The sequence below is a fragment of the Squalius cephalus genome, assembly GCF_949319135.1.
Source record: "Squalius cephalus genome assembly, chromosome: 24".
Classification (NCBI taxonomy): domain Eukaryota; kingdom Metazoa; phylum Chordata; class Actinopteri; order Cypriniformes; family Leuciscidae; genus Squalius; species Squalius cephalus.
The window spans coordinates 10,363,393-10,384,813 of record NC_137145.1 but is presented as its reverse complement, the minus strand read 5'-3'; the positions used below and the strand labels follow the sequence as shown (position 1 = coordinate 10,384,813).

At 37.4% G+C, this 21,421-nt stretch overlaps 2 protein-coding genes across 8 annotated transcripts; one reads left to right on the top strand and one right to left on the bottom strand.

The window, feature by feature from the left end:
* The first annotated feature begins 2 nt into the window (after positions 1 to 2).
* On the top strand, positions 3 to 4,409 carry exosc8 (exosome component 8). Its single transcript, XM_079860803.1, has 11 exons — positions 3 to 82; positions 232 to 268; positions 379 to 442; positions 557 to 630; positions 706 to 751; positions 835 to 940; positions 1,105 to 1,150; positions 1,252 to 1,348; positions 1,421 to 1,541; positions 1,703 to 1,809; positions 3,850 to 4,409. The coding sequence occupies exons 1-11, from the start codon at positions 66 to 68 to the stop codon at positions 3,966 to 3,968; spliced, it is 834 nt and encodes a 277-aa protein (XP_079716929.1). The 5' UTR covers positions 3 to 65; the 3' UTR covers positions 3,969 to 4,409.
* Positions 3,987 to 20,590, bottom strand: supt20 (SPT20 homolog, SAGA complex component). Of its 7 annotated transcripts, none has more exons than XM_079860793.1 (24): positions 20,455 to 20,590; positions 19,921 to 19,998; positions 19,718 to 19,753; positions 19,461 to 19,586; positions 19,200 to 19,326; positions 18,999 to 19,102; positions 18,093 to 18,209; positions 17,951 to 18,004; positions 17,719 to 17,858; positions 16,620 to 16,779; positions 15,890 to 15,946; positions 15,628 to 15,699; positions 15,358 to 15,527; positions 13,892 to 13,924; positions 13,101 to 13,203; positions 12,680 to 12,785; positions 11,541 to 11,678; positions 10,633 to 10,915; positions 9,992 to 10,140; positions 9,379 to 9,437; positions 9,183 to 9,299; positions 8,960 to 9,059; positions 8,518 to 8,606; positions 3,987 to 4,833 (listed from the first exon to the last, which is right to left on the bottom strand). In XM_079860793.1, exons 2-24 carry the CDS (start codon positions 19,921 to 19,923, stop codon positions 4,684 to 4,686), a joined length of 2,493 nt encoding a protein of 830 aa, XP_079716919.1. In that variant the 5' UTR covers positions 19,924 to 19,998; positions 20,455 to 20,590; the 3' UTR covers positions 3,987 to 4,683. The 7 variants fall into 7 exon arrangements, with proteins under 7 accessions (XP_079716919.1, XP_079716922.1, XP_079716920.1 ...); XM_079860796.1 differs by having other exon boundaries at positions 9,379 to 9,434; XM_079860794.1 differs by having other exon boundaries at positions 20,459 to 20,588.
* Between the last annotated feature and the right edge of the window lie 831 nt (positions 20,591 to 21,421).

The window sequence follows — 21,421 nt, the reverse complement described above, 5'->3', positions numbered from 1 at the left end:
GAGCGGAGGACGGGAGATTCAACTCTTTACGTCACTGCAGGTTTCACGTGGTGCCTCTAAACATCATGGCGGCTGGTTTCAAGTAAGTCAATTACAATACAGCGTGAATTACTTATGTAGATTTTATCTGAATAACTAATAATTATTTAAAATACTTGAGCTTTTCAGGACGGCGAGATTGTGATTTCGCTGTATTTAACGTAAATATTGAGTGTGTGTTTTGTTTTTTAGAACCGCAGAGCCTCTTGAATATCACAGGAGCTTTTTGGTGAGTTAATCAACGTTTTGATTTCTGTCAGCTATGAAGTTGAATCAGTGTTATAACACAGTTAATAATGTTGATCTAATAACCAATTATCTCAATCTAATATTCAACAGAAAGAAAACTGTCGTCCAGATGGAAGAGAATTGGGAGAGTTTAGACCCACAACCTTAAACATTAGTAAGTATTAGATGCATATTATAAAATAACACGTTCAAATGTTCAGAATAATTTTCAATGCTTTAGAAGTACAGAGGTGTCATTAGATATAATTGGGTAAACGTGTCTTTCCAGGCTCCATATCTACAGCCGATGGATCAGCAATGGTGAAAATTGGAAACACCACAGTAATCTGTGGGATAAAAGCTGTAAGAATCAATTTCATTTTCCGAAAAGCTATGATATTGCGGTGGATAATGAAGTTACAGCATTTTTTCTCGCAGGAATTAACTACACCACCCTCTGATGCTCCAAATAAAGGATATATAGGTAAATGTAAATTATAACTGACAAATGTTATACATTGGGGTGTTGAATGAAATTTGGAATGAAGTTCCTCTTTGGTCTCCAAGTCCCAAATGTAGATCTGCCTCCACTGTGCTCGTCTAGATTCAGACCCGGACCACCAGGAGAACAGGCTCAGGCAGCCAGCCAATTTATCGCAGATGTCATTGAGAGGTACAACTCAAGAAAAACATTAAAGCAACGTGATTGGTTGTCAAAAAAGAGGAAAAAATGTATTCCTTATAAATTTTAGCAAGCCTGCAAATAATGTTGGTCAAGCCAAAACATTATCATTGTTATTATTACTTAATTCTTGTTTATTCTCTTCTCTTCTACAGTTCAGATTTAATAAATATGGAGGAATTGTGCATTGAAAAATCTAAGGTAAGATATAAATATAATGCTAATACTAGAATCTTTAATAAATATACCATAACATTGCTCATTTAAAAATCCTTGCATTTAATTTATCACTTATTTTCTAGCTTTGTTGGGTGCTGTACTGTGATATTATGTGTTTGGATTATGATGGGAACTTACTTGACGCCTGCATCATAGTTTTGCTGGCAGCTTTAAAGAACGGTGAGCACTTCATCTGAATATAACATCCTCCTCCTGTTATGATGACTAATAAACACATTTCCAATTTCTCAGCCCAACTTCCTGAAGTCACTGTGAACAAAGAGACAGACTTAGCAGAAGTTGACATCCAGAAGAAGAGACACTTGAAGATCAGCCGGCACCCAGTTGGCTCATCGTTTGCAGTATTTGATGAGTAATTAACATATTTCTCTAATACACAACACGCTATTTAATTTAGCCAAATTAACTTAATAATCATTAAAAACGAGAACACTGGTCTCAGATCAATATAAAATTCTTTAGAAATGACAAGAATGAGTTCACAGACACTTTTTCCATTTCCTCCTTTCGCAGTTCCATCATCATCGTCGACCCCACAGCGGAAGAGGAAAGCTTGTCTACAGCATTAATGACTGTGGTAACAGATGAGGAGGATCGACTCTGTGCCGTCCACAAACCAGGTGAACATCAAGACATTTGACTCAAAACTGCAGGTTATTTACAGCATCAGGGATGCAATATCATTGGGGTGAAAAAGGCAACATTATGGAAGCTTGTTTCCACCATGGAATAAAAAAAAAGGTAATTGTGACTTTTGATCTCACAAATCTGACTTTTTCCTGCAATTGTGAGTTTCTCTCACAATTTAGGCTTTTATTCGCAGAATTGTGAGTTCATCTCTCACAATTCGTACTTTATAACTTGCAATTGTGAGTTTATATTTTACAATTCTGAGATTATCTATCTAAACTTAGCCTGGGAAAACCCAGAAAACTTCCGGCAAATTTAGATTTGCTCTGCAAGTAGTCTGGCAAAGAGCTCATTCAAGCCCATTTCTAATCCGTCGAAATCGCGGCACCAATCAGAAACGTTGAGGCGGGCTTTACACGATGACGATCGCTCTGATTGGTTTTAGGTCTAGCCTATCCAATTGCGCCCAGAGGCATTTGAGCGACGTCCACTCCGTTGGTGAAGCGCACCAACTTTTAAATGCATTATTATATTCAAATTGCAAACACATGAGGACAGTCTCCATGAAAGACCCACTGGCAGATGAACGTGCTACTACATTTCTCTCCGAAACGGTAGGAAATTAAATTAGATTTAATAGAGGATTTTAACCGTGACAAGATGATTGACAGGGCAGTTTACGTGACAGGATGCACGTGACAGATCCGTCCAATAAAGATGACGAAGTAGTATGTCCCAAAGCTTGCCTACTTTTTTGCTACACATTCAAAAGTAAATACCTTTTCTTCACAAAAAGAGTACATACTTTTATGGCGTAGTGTAACTTAGGCGAATTGGGACGCAGCATATGGCTTTACACGATGCCGATCGCTCTGATTGGTTTTAGGAGTTTTAGGTCTATCCAATTGCGCCCAGAGGCATTTGAGCGACGTCCGTTGGTGACGCCCCTTTGGAAATGAGTTATTAAAGAAGCTTTGCCAGACCATAACTCAGTTACTACCGAGAATGGTCTGGTTTTAACCTGGCTAATCTAAACTCGGAATTGCGAGAAAAAAGTCAGAATTAAGATAATCTTGGAATTCCTAGAAATAAAGTCAGAATTGTGAGAAAAAATTTAGAATTGTAAGAATCTCGGAATTGCTAAAAAATAAAACCAGAATTGCAAGATATAAACACGGAATTTCAAGAAAAAAAGTTAGAATATGAGAATTTTGGGTTGCTAGATCAGAATTACTAGATATTTAAATGGAATTGTGAGATAAAAAGTTGGAATTTTGAGAATCCTGGGTTGCTAGAAATAAAGTCAGAATTGCAAGAAAAATGTTAGAATTGTGTGAATCTTGGATTAAAATCAGGATTGCAAGATATAAAACACGGAATTGAAATAATAAAGTTAGAATATTGAGAGAAACTTGGGTTGCTAGATCGAATCAAAATCAGAAATGTGATAAAAGTTGGAATTGTGAGATGTAAACTCAGAATTACAAGATTTAAAAAAAAACTATTCCATCAGGAAAACAAGCTTCCATATGACAAAGAGAGAGCATAGCAGCAATTTTAGCATTAAGTTATAAGGAAAAACTCCCCCTTGACTATATTTATTCAAATTATACTATATTTAGCTTTGGATAAAAGCGTCTGCCAAATGCATTAATATAAATGAAATGCTATTGTACTGTAAAATAATGAGTAATTAATAATAATAGAATTTTATTTAATTAATGTCTTTGTTGTCAAACACCAAACCATAGAGCTTTTATTTTGGCAGAAAAATTGCAGAAGACCTCAAAGCTTCTCTTTTGTTGACAAAAAAAAAAAAAAAAATGTATAAACGATTCTCATATCAATATAAAACAAAAATCATCAAATCTACATGGATCACATAAATGACCTATTTTGGATCCAAAGTGTCACTTTGTCAAAGGTGTCAAGATTGTAGATGAGTATCACCTGATTGAATTTTTGTGGTCTGTAGATTTGGTTGAATATTATTTGTAGATTTAAAAACAAATACAAATGCTTTGCTTTAGGTGGGACGTCGTTATCCGGTGAGAAACTACAACACTGCATCAATCGAGCCATAACGAGAAACAAAGAGATCAGCAAACTAGTGGACAAAGTCATTGGGAGCATGAAGACGACGAAATAAACACACACACAGTCGTGACATTTTTATCTAAAAGTTGTATTTTTCACTGTCAATATATACTTTCTTTTTTTATCACAATAAAACTGCCGACAAAGATCATTTACAAAAATTCTGCCTCAGTGTTCAGAAATGTCATCCACTCACATGGTTTAGATTTGTTTTCTCCATAAGAATATACACCAACTCCCCCCCTCAGTATAACAAAATGCCATTTTAAAATGTGCCATATAAAAACCGCACATGTAATTGCATGCTGGGACAAGGCAGCCCATCATTCTGACATCCAGCAGTAGAGAGAAGGTTTTCTCATAATGGTAAAGTTGAGCAAAAGGTGATTGAGGCACATCTGTACGGCCCTTATTAGTGTGCGTAGGGTCCACCCTCTCGAGCCGGACAGGCTCTCGTTGAAAGGGCCATTTGGAAGGAGAATAAAGACAGCATGCCGTAGGGAACCCTACAAGAAGAATTGTCTCATTTCATGTCTTGTATTTCTTTAAAAAATATGGTAATACTCTAAGGTCCCCTGCTCTAAATGTCCTCGATGTAACACGAATAGTCCTCTGGCCTGAGGTCAGGTGGGTAACTCCTGCACCCCTATGAAATTTTTTTTTTACTTTAGTCCGGTTGAGCCACAATCAGTCCATAAAATGCTGTGGATCAAGCACAGTGGCGTTTGTTGACGTCCTCACGGTGGGTTAGTGGACGGGGCCGGAGGTCATGATTTGGGGAGGGGCTGTGGCGTGCTGCGTTTCCTCTTACTTCTTGGCTGGTTGACGGAATGTTGCCGTGGCAGCGCCGACTGTGCCGCCGCCCCCACTGCCATACCCATTTGCTGCTGTTGCATTTGGTGCTGCAAGAATTGCAACTGTGCGAAAGGGAAAGTAACGGATAATGAATTTGTGCGGTTAAAAACGTACCAAGAGTCTCCTCTCACAGCAGCTGTGTCTCAGAAGCATTTCCTACATGTAGCCAAGGAGTTCAACGTTACGACGATCATCAAACTGACACCCTCTAAATAGTACAATTGAAATAATGTGGAATTTTTTTTAATCAAATATTAAATAATTATTTAATTGTTTTAAAGAGACATACACTACTGTTCAAATGTTTTTTTTCTTGAAAGGAATTAATACTTTTATGCAGCAAGGACACATTAAATCGACCAAAAGCGACAGTAAAGAAATTTAAAATGTTACAAAAAATATATACAGTACAGGTCAAAAGTTTGGAAACATTACTATTTTTAATGTTTTTGAAAGAAGTTTCTTCTGCTCATCAAGCCTGCATTTATTTGATCAAAAATACAGAAAAAATTTAATATTGTGATATATTATTACAATTTAAAATAATTGGTTTTCAATTTATTATACTTTAAATTATCATTTATTTCTGTGATGCAAAGCTGAATTTTCAGGATCATTACTCCAGTCTATCAAATGATCCTTTAGAAATCATTCTAATATGATGATTCATTATCAAAGTTGGAAACAGTTCTGCTGCTTAATAATTTTTCATAACCTGTGATACTTTTTTAGGATACTTTGATGAATAAAAAGTAAAAAATAAAAATAAACAAAAAAACAAGCAATTTTTTTTAAAAATAGAAATCTTTTGTAACAACAATATACACTACTGGTCAGTAATTTGGGGTCAGTAATTTTTTTCTTTCTTTTTTTGAAATAAATCAATACTTTTATTCAGCAAGGATAAAAAGTGATAGTAAAGAAGAATAAATGCAGTTCCTTTTTAACTTTTTATTCATCAAATATATTAGGCAGCAGAACTGTTTCCAACACTCATAATAAATCAGAATATTAGAATGATTTCTAAAGGATCATGTGATTGACTGGATGTCACATGTGACACTGAAGACTGGAGTAATGATCCTGAAAATTCAGCTTTGCATCACAGGAATAAATTATTTTTTAAAGTATATTCAAATAGAAAACTATTATTTTTAAGTTGTAATAATATTTCACAATATTACTGTTTTTTTTTCTGTATTTTTGATCAAATAAACGCAGCCTTGATAAGCTTTGACCTGTCTATATTGCAAATTAATGCTATTCATTTGAACTTCATATTCAAATAATCCTGAAAAAAAGCAAATCATCATATTAGAATGATTTCTGAAGGATCATGTGACACTGAAGACTGGAGAAAAGATGCTGAAAATTCAAATTTGCATCACAGGAATAAATTACATTTTAAAATAAGAAAAACTGTAAAAATAAGAAAAATGTTTCATAATACTACTGTTCTTACTGTGTTTTTATCAAATAAATGTAGCCTTCGTGAGAGTAAGAGATTAAAACATTTACAAAAATCTCACCTTAAACTTTTAAACAGTAGTGTATATTGTGCTTGCATATGAATTTGAGTTAATGCCTTTACTATTATTGTAAAATTTGGGATGCACCAATATAAAAATGTAGTCGATAAGCTAATAATTATTTTCAAGTTCTGTTATGATAACAGACAAATGGCGAAAGACAGATAAATTATATTAGGTCTAAAATAAAAAAAATAAAACACTATCAACTTAAATCATATTAAATGCTACAAGTGAATTTAGGCATCACATCATTAAAAAAGTACAGTATTCAAAAAATATATATTAATTTTGAGATTTGCTAAAGATGACATTTAACAGTGTAACTAAATTAGTCATGTTTTTAAAGGTGGACAGCAAAGGTAATCTAATGGGAAATGAGCATGCACTAGCAAATATCCAATATCGACAGATCCTGATAAAACATCTCTACCATCATCTGATAACTGATATGGTTCTAATATCTTGCATCCCTATCTATAATTTGGAAAATCCCTTTAGCTAGTAATGTACACTGTATACAATATTACATGTTTAACATGTTTGTGTCGCCCCTCCCGTTGGCTCAGATAATGGAAGAGTTTCAACTAAAGCAGAGCTGCTGAAGGGAAACCACCATTCTTTAAAACCGCAGTGAAAATGGAAGCAACACGCTGGACAGACATCGAAGTGTTTGCAGAAGCTGGGTGAGGCAGAAAGAGGGAGGAATGGTATATTCAATGGGGAAATAATGGGAACAACAAACTGTGAAGGACGGGAAAGGATCAAGCAGCAGTGATGGAAAAGGAAGGCAGTAAATGTAAAAGTGCAATGCAGCTGTTGTTTTGTCAGCTATGCTGTATTACACACACACACGCTCTTGTTTGGTGTCAGTAAGACAGCAACTTCAACTCGCATCTCAACTTGGACTAATGCAAGGGTTCGGCTGTTACTGGTCAGATGTGTGTGATGGATAACACAAGCACAACACAAATTAGTCATGCTTATCAATGAAACTGATGAATCCTTCTAAATAAGACATTTATGAAGTTTTGAAATATATCTCAATTGCTATAAAAACATGCTTCAAGCTGCTGTTAATAGATATGCCACAAGCTCAACATTATATGCAAAGATGTTGGTAAAGGCTTAGACAAGAATGGTTACTCAAACACGGCAAGCTTTACACACTGGTCAGAAGTTGCCAGGAAAGAAACTATTGATGTGATAAACAGTGTTTAGTTGTGTAGTCTTGAGCATTTAATCTAAAGAATGAATGCATAGACATCATATAACAGACTGATCCACAGTCTTGCACCAGACCTTTGAACTCAATGTTAACTCAATTGTGATTTTGTCCTTAGATGTCGCTATATTGTACACACTACTGTTCAAAAGTTTGGGGTCAGTAAGAGATTAAAAAAAAAAGAAATTCAGCAAGGACAAATAAATTGATCAAAAGTGAGGGTGAAGACACATTGATAGAAAATCATGTTTATGTAAAAAAACATGTTTATGTTTTTGTGGAAACCATTGTTTTCAACACTGATAATAAGAAGAAATGTTTCTTGAGCACCAAATCATTATATTATAATGATTTCTGAAGGATCATGTGACACTGAAGACTGGAGTAATGATGCTGAAAATTCAGCTTTGCCATCACAGGAATAAATTACATTTTAATTTATATTAGAATAGAAAACAGTTATTTTAAATTGTAATAATATTTCACAATATTACAGTTTTTACTGTATTTTTGATCAAATAAATGCAGCCTTGGTGAGAAGAGACTTCTTTCAAAAACCAAATTACATACCCCAAACTTTTGTGAAAAAAGAAAAAAACATTAAAAATAATACAAAAAAAATGGAAATTTTTTCAACCTTTAGATATTTTAGGGTGATAATTATACGTTTTATAATTGTGTAATGTAACGTATTTCAACCTGGGGAAAAAAGGTTGATCCATATTTAATCCATTGAGAACTGATTGGTTTATAAAAAGTAGGTGCGTACAATGTGCGTAAGTGATGTCAGCCAGAAGGTGTTTCAGAGCTGGAACAAGTTATTATAATTTGATGACGTTGGAATAAAATGAATTGACAAATCATGCACAATAATACCAGAAAGGTGTTTTAAGAAAGTAAATGGGGTCGCTTTTGAATTCATGTCAAGAGGTCAAAGGTCAGTCTGATATACACATGTCTATGGGTGGATGAGGTCAAAGTTGCTGCATTACTTGGATCTGTGGCTGGTGCTGTTGCTGGAGCCTCGGGGATGGTAGGCTGGGCCCGGACCCCTCCAGACCACAACCCAGCTGGGACAGCACTACCACGGACAGAGGGGTGGGGTGGAGGAGGAGGAGGAGGAGGGGAGAGAGGAAGAAAAGGGTGGGGAGGGAGGTAACAGGAAATAAAAGGTAGAATGTAGCAAAAAGGAAAAGTGGCATCCACCATCATGTTAATCAAATGACAAACCAAATAGTCAAAAAAACAGCTCTGATTAACTTCGACTGATCTACGTTGAGATTAGTATGACACACTACAAAATCTAATTTCATTAGTATGTCTACTCGCTGTGTTAGTGTCTGTTAGAGATATCTGGACTAGAGATGTACTTGAATAACAGTAAGAGGAGTAGCAGAGAAATGAAATGCATGTATCCGGTGCATGAGTCTGTACCTGCTGCCTGAGGGGACATGAATCCCCCCACTCCGGTGAGATTGATGACTGCCGTCTGTTGCGCGGTCAGTCCCTGTTCTGTCGTCAGACCCGGGTCAGCCTGATGCAAAGAGGACAACTGAATTACTATTCAGATTTTCACTCTATTAGTTACTCCTCCGCATCGCAAGATTACTAGAATAAGGAAAGCGGTGTAAAATGATGGACACTGTGTCTAACTCACAGACTCCCCCTGCTGCTGGGGGCTGGATGTGGCCGACTGGCTGCTCTGCTGTTGAGGGGAGAACTGAGACAACTGCTGCTGCTGTAGAGAGTTAAAAATCAGAGGTCCCGTAGGGAGCTGAAAGAAAGCGAAACACAAAAATAATGAGAGAATCATCTCCACAAAACCCATTACATTACAGGAAAAGCACCCTCACCTGAAGAAGGTTGAGCGGTCGCAGTCCCGGGCTGTTGTTCAGGCCAAAAGGCCCACCTGCTGGGACAACATTGACATTTTAATAGGGGTGTCACAATATATCACAATTTTATATATCGAGTTTTAGAGTCAGTACTACATTAAACTATAATATTGAATATAATGTATAATAATGCAGTGGGGAATATTTGTGTCCTGATAATGCCAAATGTATCATGTTACCAGTAAAAAGTGGCCTACATTATTTTAAATATATCTAGCCAGTGACCGAGTGCAAGCATATTCAGCTAAAATAATTCAGTATTTTCAGCTTCAGAATCATGATTATTTTTATTCTGGTGTCACCATTGTCCTGTGCATTGGGTTACCAGAACCAAGTCCAAGCCTATTCATTTACACCCACAATTTAATACCAAATTTAGCATTTTAATCAACAGTACATTTTCTTGTTAACCTTTTTTTTAATAATAGCCTTATTGTATCATGAGATGTACTATCGATTCGTGACATGAGAGTATCATTACACCCCTACATTTTAATCTTCACAATAGTGACGGATAACTTGTAAAAGTGAACATCTGACCATGCAGGGAGCAAATGACGGAGACGTTTACCTGCTGGAGCTGCAGGCTGCATGGAAGGCAGAGCTCCAGACATGAGACCACCAGAGGGCAGAAGTCCACTCAGGGGTATACCAGACGCCAGGGTCCCAGGACTACAACCCAGCATCGGGTTAGAACCGCTCATCAGGGTCTGTGGACTGCTGTGTGTAAGAGAGGTTCAGCCGGGTGAATATAATAGTCACTTTACAATTGTTGCTTGTCAGACTGTATGAACATGATCCCTGCTGTAAGCCATGTCCCACAGTAGGATCTCAGTCGTCAATGTCGGGCATTTCTAATGTCATAGAAAACAAACACTATGTGTGTGCATCAAGTGGTGGTTTGTTGTTGTCGCACTAATTGCGTCATTAGATTCTGCGCTCCTGTTGGTATTTGATTTGACGTTTTCATAGAAAATTCACTGCAGGACTGTGTCAAATCTTCGGACACTGGCAGAATTTCATCAGAGGTCAAATTTGATCACAATGGTCATCAATCGGCAAACTAGCGATCAAAGACTACAGATTTTAGCCTAGGATCAGAGGAATATTTTAGGATTTGCAAAATTTGTCTCAGACGGCCAAATTGTGGATGAAATCATACAGTGTACACCCGGCTTTAGTCAAATAAACCCATTTTTTCATGTCACTTACCAAACTGGGCCCACCACATTGATGAAGTTCAGCCCTGCAGGGTTGGTCATGACCTGTGAAGATGTGGTGCTGGACGTGGGCAGGGGAATAGTCATGACGGGCAGGGCCATCTGCTGCTGGGTGAAGGGAGTGAGTGAAGGGAGCAGGGTAGGTTGCTGAGGGAGGGTGGGGTCCTGAGGGGTGGGCGTTAATGAGGGCGTGACACCCTGAACGTCGGCAGGGTGTGGCGTAGAACACGGCGTGTTGGTGGGTGTGGGTGTAGCGGGCTTGGGAGTACCTGATCCTATGGATGACAATCAGAGGAAAAAGAGGGTTGAAAAATTCATAAACAAATATATGGCTAGCAAGTGACGCATCAGCAAGCAGTGATAGGACTGCATGTATAAAAAAAATACAGGCTACGAATTTTCACCAGATGGCTTAAATGGCCAAATTTGGTAATTTTATTGTTTTCTGCATATCTTTGTTTTTTTAAAGCTTAAAAATGACTTTTAACTCAGAGTTTTTAATGGCAAAATCCGTTTTGGGCATTTAGGAAAAGCTTCACTGTGACAAAAAGTTTTTATACAAAAAGTTAAATAAAACAAAGATTATTGGAGTAAATTTTACAAGAAAATAATATTTTAGTCTTTCTACTTGGTCCACATCCTCACCCAATTAAAAACAGGATTATATAATTATAATTATGATTTTTTTGTGTGTGATTATTATTAAATAAAAATTTGAAGCAAACTAAAAAATATATATTGTTATAACACTATTGTACTATAAAATACATTTTATTTTACTTTACAATTTGACAATCGCACTAAGCCATATTGCCATATCGATTTTATTTGGATATATCATGCGGCCCTGGACAGTAACAGCTTTGTGGTTGGTGGATGGAGAGATACTCAGTTACTCACTCTGCATGGGCGAGAGAGCAGCAGGGGACAGCAGGCTAAGCTCCATGGAGTGTTTCCGGGAGAGCGACTGATTCTTCGAGGGTGGAGGAGTCGGGCACTTGAGATGGCCGCTGGAGGCCTGTGTACTGTACAGATTTCCTAGACAACAGGACGGAGTGTTTGTTGGTACACTTTTTAAAGTGGAGAGACAAAAACACATTGTGACAGTGACAGAAAGAAGGGAATGAGACCAAGACCTGACCTGACTTTCATCAATCTATATACTGGTTCTTGTGAAAGCTCCAACATGCTGCATAACACTAGAATGAACCTCATTGGTTCTCGCATGTCAAACTATCATGCTTGAGCTTCAATTTACCATAACTGATGTGTGTTGATGAATGTTAAATGTTTTATGAATTTTCATTTTTGGGTGAACCAAGTAACCCTTTAACAACATTCCGATTTTTTCAGCTTGACGAAATGTCTCAGCGAAAAAAAAAACTTTCAGTGGACAAAAACTGCATTAAACAGCTGTCAAAGTTGTGATTTGTGAAAATAACGTGATCCAGAATCTTTATACAGTGCATGACATTGTAAAGACTGTAAATCTGTTCCTCACAGCCTCGTTTTTATCCGTGTTAAATTCTGTATGCCGTCTAACCTGACTAAGGTCTTTTATAGAGGGGCGCTTGGGATGACATATTTTTTGTGGGCCAAAACCTGGAAATGAATTAGCATTTAAGCACTTCCGGTTCCATCATTCTCTAGTCAAGTTTTTTTTTTATGGGCTTTTGGTTGAATGCTTGAAATAAGGTCGGTGGTGAACATGCTCAAGATATTTTCACTTTTTATTCTACGATATAAAGTACATCAGTAATACCCTCTTGTGATGTTTTAAAAGCTTTTACTTGTCTTCTAAAAGGTGGTTGCTACAAGTGGCTAAATGGGACTACAGAGGTTGTCGGGGACATTAAACGTCATCAGCCAAACAGGTTAACTCATCTACTCACTCGTCCGCTTTCACAGCCCCGTCGTGTTTATAATCACGCTCTTGCAAACGATTATAACTCGAACTTTCAGGGAAAATGTTTTAAAACATTTATACACATACATGAACATATAAAATAATCATACATCATACATTAAGTCTGTCTCACCTGAGGAGGCGCAGGCTGAGCCGGCTGGCAGTTTGATAGGAGGAGGTCTGTGTTTGACACCCTTTCCTAAAACCGAAGACTGGACCAGCGCTGAGAAACCATCAGCCTGCATCAACAACAAACAGCCATCAAATTGGTCTGATCTTGTATGATGTATGGATGTCATAAAATTTACATTGATTCTTTTTTTCAGGCACACGCAATTGTTTTGGTACCCATTTTCTATATCTGGCACATAAATCTATAATCAATCACTTTTGGGATTGTTTTAGACAGGCAGAAAAAGAGCATATCTGCCTCATATCTGTTTTTCTATAGCATGAACTGCAAAATAAATACATTAGATGCTTACAAACCTGACCAAAATCAGATTAAAACCATAGTCGGAACAGTAAGATATACATTATACAAAGTGTCTCACCTCGTTCTCCCTGGTGGGGGAGAGCTGGCCTTGCGAGTTGTGCAACATCTTCACCTGACACTTCACGTCCCGTTCACAGACCTCTTTATACTGCGTCAGAAACCTGCAGCACAGGAATGTTCACATGGTGGCTGAAAACAACCAAGACTAGGATCCTAGAATCCTGACTAGGACCAGGACTAGGAATCACATCACTCCTATTTTGGAGTCCTTACACTGGCTCCCTGTCAGGTGTTGATTTTTAAATTCTCATGCTTATTTATAAGGCTTTGCATGGTCTGGCGACTCAATATTTGTCAGAACTCTTAATCCCCCTACATCCCAACGCGAGATCTCTGCTCCTCTGAAGCTGGTCTTTTAACTGTTCCGCCAACTCGTTTAAGATCTATGGGTGATAGGGCTTTCTCTTCACTTGCTCCAAAACTATGGAACTCTCCGCCCTCTGAGATTAGTCAAGCAGAATCTATTAAGTGTTTTTAAATCTACCCTCAAAGCATTTATTTGATTACTTCTAACTATTTTTTCTATACCATTTAATTATGGAATTTTTTTGAAAACATATCAATTATAACATTATTTTTTGTGTGTATTGTATATTTGAATGTACTTCTCTTTTATGAATGCTTCTATATTGTTGTATTTTTCTTTTATTTTTTTCTTATTTTTGTGAAGCGTTTTGAGTTTTGAGATGCAACTTTTAAAGGCGCTATAGAAAATAAAGTTTATTATTATTATTATTAAGACCAGAAACCCAACAACACCAAATGACAAAATGAAGCTCCCATACTTACCGATCAGCGTCTGTCTTGGAACCTATGAGGAATCTACAAATCACAGAAAAAAAAAAAAGATCAGGTACATGAGCAAGCAAAACGAAGAGTAAAAGTAATTTTCCTGGACAATTCCCCATCTCCCATTGGTCACATATACACTCACCTAAAGGATTATTAGGAACACCATACTAATACTGTGTTTGACCCCCTTTCGCCTTCAGAACTGCCTTAATTCTACGTGGCATTGATTCAACAAGGTGCTGAAAGCATTCTTTAGAAATGTTGGCCCATATTGATAGGATAACATCTTGCAGTTGATGGAGATTTGTGGGATGCACATCCAGGGCACGAAGCTCCCGTTCCACCACATCCCAAAGATGCTCTATTGGGTTGAGATCTGGTGACTGTGGGGGCCAACGGGCCATTTTAGTACAGTGAACTCATTGTCATGTTCAAGAAACCAATTTGAAATGATTCGAGCTTTGTGACATGGTGCATTATCCTGCTGGAAGTAGCCATCAGAGGATGGGTACATGGTGGTCATAAAGGGATGGACATGGTCAGAAACAATGCTCAGGTAGGCCGTGGCATTTAAACGATGCCCAATTGGCACTAAGGGGCCTAAAGTGTGCCAAGAAAACATCCCCCACACCATTACACCACCACCACCAGCCTGCACAGTGGTAACAAGGCATGATGGATCCATGTTCTCATTCTGTTTACGCCAAATTCTGACTCTACCATCTGAATGTCTCAACAGAAATCGAGACTCATCAGACCAGGCAACATTTTTCCAGTCTTCAACTGTCCAATTTTGGTGAGCTCGTGCAAATTGTAGCCTCTTTTTCCTATTTGTAGTGGAGATGATTGGTACCCGGTGGGGTCTTCTGCTGTTGTAGCCCATCCGCCTTAAGGTTGTGCGTGTTGTGGCTTCACAAATGCTTTGCTGCATACCTCGGTTGTAACGAGTGGTTATTTCAGTCAAAGTTGCTCTTCTATCAGCTTGAATCAGTTGGCCCATTCTCCTCTGACCTCTAGCATCAACAAGGCATTTTCGCCCACAGGACTGCCGCATACTGGATGTTTTTCCCTTTTCACACCATTCTTTGTAAACCCTAGAAATGGTTGTGTGTGAAAATCCCAGTAACTGAGCAGATTGTGAAATACTCAGACCGGCCCGTCTGGCACCAACAACCATGCCACGCTCAAAATTCAAAAACCTTTCTTTCCCATTCTGACATTCAGTTTGGAGTTCAGGAGATTGTCTTGACCAGGACCACACCCCTAAATGCATTGAAGCTACTGCCATGTGATTGGTTGATTAGATAATAGCATTAATAAGAAATTGAACAGGTGTTCCTAATAATCCTTTAGGTGAGTGTAAATGTAATGTATAATATAAGAACATTGAATATATAACATAATACAAATGTGAAATAAGTACTTGTAAGTGAAATGCTAAAATGTCATCAGTTGTTTCTTACGGTGGGTGAATGAGGTGTAGGTCTGTGACGTCCTCCTCTGATTTGGAGTCTTTGGCGCTGTAGATTTTCCCGTACACCAGCGGGTCGCCCATAGACTGGAAGATAGTGACTTTTGTTCTTTGAGACTGGCCTCCCATCTCGCACTCGAAAATGTAGTCGTCCCTCACGTCCTGTTCAGTGACAAAGACAACATGTCACACAGATAAAACAACATTTTACAGGGTTCATGTACAGTATAGTTACTATGTAATATTCACACAATTTTGTTACCTTTGCAGGCCAAACAGTGGGCTGAGTGTCATCTATTTTGACTGAGTTTTCTGCCACTGCATATTTCTCTACCTGAAGGCAGAGAGAAAAACTCATTTTCATAGATTTGGCTACAGGACAAAATCTCCAAACATCCCACATCAGAACACTGAAGGCCACAAGATTTATACATTTCAAGTTATTTCTGTGATGAAATATTGTTGGACCTTCAGAAAAGAGAGATGATACTGTGTGTTCATTTAACTGCATTACAGCAACTCACGTCAATTTCTGCTGGGACGGACAGCTGACAACTGTTCTGTTTCCACATGTCCACACACTAGAAGAGAAACAAAAGTGATTTAAACACCTAAAACACCCTAGTGATAAAGATCGATAAGATCTAACCAAACCTCGGAATGAATATTAAGTATTTGTTTAAACAGGACATTTGATTAATAATTAATACACTACCGTTCAAAAGCGTTTTAACGCTTGTGTCTTAATTCTCACCAAGGCTGCATTTATTTGATCAAAAATACAGTAATACTGTGAAATATCATTACAATTTAAAATAGCTTTTCATTCATTTAAAAGAATTGTAAAATGTAATTTATTCATGTAATGGCAAAGCTGAATTTTCAGCATCATTACTCCAGTCTTCAATGTCACATGATCCTTCAGAAACTATTCTAATATGCTGATTTGGTATTCAATAAACATTTCTTGTTATTCATTTCTTGCTTAATATTTCTGTGGAAAAAAAAGTCCGGATTTTTTAATGAAAGTTTGAAATAACAGCATTTATCTGAAATAGAAATATTTTGTAACATAATAAACGTATTTACTGTCACTTTTGATCAATTTAATGCATCCTTGCTGAATAAAAGTCATTTTAAACAATTGTAACTGACTCAAAACTTTTGAACAGTAGTGTACATATTTTACCAGGTTTTCATTAATTTCCCCAAAATCAGCACAGAAATGAAAACATGTCTGCGTCTTTGACTCACATTCCCAGCTTTGGAGATCTTCAGGTCTATGGAGGGAGCAGGTTTCCTCTCTTTCCTCCTCTGCAGGTAGTCCAGGAGTCGGAGCTGTGGCAGTGCGGGACAGTGGCTCATCATCTCCTGCTGTCTGTTCAGAGCTGCTCGTGAATGCCTCCTAAAACACCTGAGGAGGAGAGAAACATGACTTCCATTAGCATGGAATGATGCATAACTGACATATGACAGATTTGATATTTTGCTTTTAAGTTTTCAGGATCTCTTTGTACCAAATACAACATTCTGAAGCCTTTAACTTTGGTAAAACCACATGAAATGACTCTCTTATTTAGCTCTTGTCAGTACAGAGGGACGGATTCGCGTCAGGTTCTTGCACTCAACTCAAGCAGCTAAAAGAACTTTCTGTTGGCTCCACAGAGCGAGGACAAAAGCGCATGTTGGTGAAAAAAAAAACTCACATTCCTTTAAGTCTCAACAGTAGAATGAGAGATCATAACATTAGTGGGTTTTCAGTTCACAGGTGGTGACTAACCACAAACACACAATAAAAGACCTACTCTGTGCACGTCTACATAAGCTCTGTGGGTATGTGCAAAATGCAGTTATTAACTATCATGCTGTACACTGAACAGCACTACACTTCCATTCAAAATCTGGGAATTATTTTTATTTTATTTTTTTTTATTTTTTTTTTAAAGAAATTGATACTTTTATTTAGCAAGGACGCATTCAATTAAATCAAAAGTGACAGTAATTTTTTTCTAATAGATTTCTATTTCAAATGCTGTTCTTTTGAACTTTATATTCATTAAAGAATCCTAAAATTTTTATTGTGGTTTCAACAAAAATTTAAAGCAGTTTTCAACATTGATAATAAGAAATGTTTCTTGACCACCAAATCAGCATATTAGAATGATATCTATGTGACAGTGAAGACTGAAGTAATGATGCTAAAAATTCAGCTTTGCCATCACAGGAATAAATTACATTTTAAAATATACTCAAATCTGAATGCACCCCTGGTGAGAACCGGAGACTTTAAAAAACTTTTTGAACAGCATTGTATACAAAATGCAGAACGCATTTGAATGTAAAGCTGCGTCACCGTTTCATGGATCGTGTGTTCATCTTCTGTTTGTTGTAGAGCAGACGGTTGGTAGCACAGCTGACAGAGATGGAAGGGTCCAGACACAGAGGCTCTGCTGTAGCCAGAATCAACTGACTCTCCAGCTGAAGTTTATCATCCTATAAACACATTCAAAACACATGAGAATTGATGCCTCCTCCATACTGAGCTGTGAATCTGTCACTTTTAATGCTCTATGCAGTCGCGTCACCTGCGTCCACTTGTGGTGATCACTTGTCATAGCATGAACGTCACAGATCAGGGTCTGGTGAAGAGAAGAGACACAGCTTAGTAAAAATACTCACCTCAAGTTTCTCAGAGACTGCTGGTCATGGATCAGGACTGTTACTGACCTGCATAGTGGGTCTCAGCAGGATGTGCCGGCTCTGGTAGGAGGGCATCTTTGCATTTCCAGACTGTCTGTAGTCCCTGACCTCGGCTATGACACAGCCACAGTGGAATATGTTCACCTGACCGAACAAAAGCAGAAAAACAAAACTAAGCCACTGGTTTATGGATCAGTAACACTGCATGTAATAATGTAGGCTAATGAAATTAAAATTACACATTGAATCAATTCTGCACCAGTGTTATTTTAGCATTATTTATATACTATAATAGTATTTTTTTCATAGTTTTAATTTATTTTGATATTTTCAGTTGTTTTATTTTTATTTTATTTTAAGATTTATGTGCTTTTTGTCATTTCTATTAGTTTTGAGACTTTCTTAAAATTTCTATTAAGCTTTAACTTATTATGTAATTATAGTCAGGGGTGCACATAACTGGTGCTCACGTGTGGTAAAAATAAACGACGCGCAGCAGAAAACATGGAAGGAAGCGCTTTTGAGTACCAACATTTTGGCCCAAAATGTTGGTACTCAAAAGCGCTTCCTTCCATGTTTTCTGCTGCGCGTCGTTTATTTTTACCACACGTGAGCACCAGTTATGTGCACCCCTGATTATAGTTCTTCAACTGAAACATTTTAATTTAGTTTACACAATAGTTATATTTTACATTATTTCAGCTTTATTCTAATTAAGAAAAACTATTTAATAATAGTTTTAGTTAACAATAACAACACTGTTCTGAACTTTATATAGTAATGTTAATGGAAAATAAAATATAAATATTTTTAAATAAAAAAAAAGTAAAAAGAAAAATTGTCAGGGCAGATTTTTCAAGTGCATAAAAGGAAATGGAAAAATACATGAAGAAATTACACATAAAAAAAAAATAGTTGAGTGATGCTACTAACCTGTGATTTTTCTAGAAGGTCTACAAGGATGGGCGGCAGCTCCTCAGCATCCAGGTACTCCAGTAACTCTCCTTCTTCATAGCGAAGTCGGATTGTTTCTGAATCTTATAGGTCGGGAGAAAAACATCAGCTCGAGCAAGAGTTTATTAGCAAGCAGCATGATGAGCTAAGCATAATACACAAATAAAAAGCAGACAGTACCAGATCCATTTTTTCCTCTAAGCATAAGCGAATATCCTTCGTTGGCAGGGTACAGGTTGACCACCAGACATGAGACTGACTCCTGTGAGACCAGTTTCTCTAGTAGATTCACATTTCTCCTCAGTTTCTACAGAAATAGGGCAGTAAGGACTTTGTTATTTATACACACACACATATTCAATCTGTAATATCATTCCGCGATAGTTTTGAAGTTACTGTAAAACATAAATGTATTTGTGTGTTATGGCGGGTGAAGATTACCTTCAACTCTGGTTCTTTTTCACACTCTTCAATGTACAATTCATAAAGTTTCTGATATAAGGATTTCCTTCCGCTCGAGGACGATCGTCTCTTTGCTGGTCGCTGACGAGCACTTTCAACAATGTACTAAACAAGACATAACAATGTCATAGTAGAGTAGAAGAATACATTATTGCCATATGAACAGATATTATGGATACAAAATAAACACCAAATTGTACAGTATAAAACAACACAGAAATAAGTTCAAAATATACCTCAGCCCGATCCAATGCATATTCTAGGACTTGTTGCTGTGGAAGAAAGATAAATGAAAATGCATAACAGAGGCAGGGCAAATCTCTCATACTGTCCAAACAAGTCAGTGAAAATGTCAAATATTATCAAATCAATGTCATAATGTTAAATAAATTCCAATCCTGTTATAAATACAACATTAAAACAAATCTTGAGTTCTTACCATCGTGGTTGCTGTGTGACAGGAGGCGATGCTGTGTTACACCAACACTGTCACCTCCACAAACACACCATTCAAGCCCTGAGATCAGAGAGAGACAGTTCAGAAACACACTCCACGCGTGCATTTATCTGTCCGCTGACAGTTGCCATTAAGAACTTAACCCCAGACATCCAATGACAAGTGTATGAATGCGAATAAACAAAGTATGAGACATGGACTCAGCTCATTAAGACAGTTATGCATCTGTGTGTTTATATGCAATCACAACATCTGGTAAACAAATGTGGTGAAATTCAGCAGGATGATGACAAAGTATGTGTTAAAGGACGCAATGGCAGTAAATATCATGCATTCATGAAATGCAGAGGAATATTAAGCCAGAAGAAGAAGACAAACTTCAGCACTGGAGCTCCAGCAAACGACAGACTGGCTAACCACAGCTAACAGCTCACTTAAAATGCACAAACCCACACAACACGACCACCTGACAGAGCGGGGCATAACGTGACAATGGCGACAAACATTGAAACTGACTTGCCAATCGAGTTGCATCACCACAGGTAGGAAATCCAAAGCAAGAAGCGGAATAAATGTTCCAGTGCCTTCAATGAAAAAAACTCACAGCAGCCATTTTCTTCCAGTGTAACAACAAAATCCAAACTTCCGGTGTGCGCGCGTGTTGAAGGCGGAACCAAAGAGCTGCAGCGCGGAACCGCTCAAAAACGTAAAACAAAAAAGCATTTCTGTTCACGATATCAAAAATTCACCCTGGTAAACAGTCATTGTTCTCTCCGAAATACCAAAGTTACAGATATTGTTTCGACATTAAAACGGCGGTAACTTGGTCAAGCCACCTATGTCATCAGAAAATAGAGAAATGGCAAACAAAATGACAAGCATTCTGTGGGGGGATCAGTAATAAATTATGGGATACAGTATGTGGCAAAATGCAGAGCTCGGTCTTTAATGTCTCTCTTATTAACAAATCAGCAACCATTTAAATGATCTAAATAATACATTCTTATAAACAACAATCATTTAATTATTATTGTTTTTAAAGGGTTAGTTCACCTACAAATGAAAATTCTGTCATCACTTACCCTCATTTTGTTCCAAACCTGTGTGAGTTTCTATCTTCTGTTGGACACAAAAGAAGATATTTTAAAGAATGATGGTAATCAAACAGTTGACAGTAGCCACCGACTTGGTAAATGCCACCAGACAGCTGTCTGGTTACCAACATTCTTCAAAATATCTTATTTTGTGTTCAACAGAAGAAAGAAACTCATACAGGTTTGGAACAAAATGAGGGTGAGTAAGTGATAACAGAATTTTCATTTTTGGGTGAAATATCCCTTTAATGTGGTATGCAAAAGTAGAGAATGAATGAAACTTGGCCAGAAAGTGCCTAGAAACACATTGTAGACAATGTTTGATGTTCAAACTATGTATGCATGTAAATGTCAGTTCAAACTGAAAGATGTTTAGCAATGAATACATG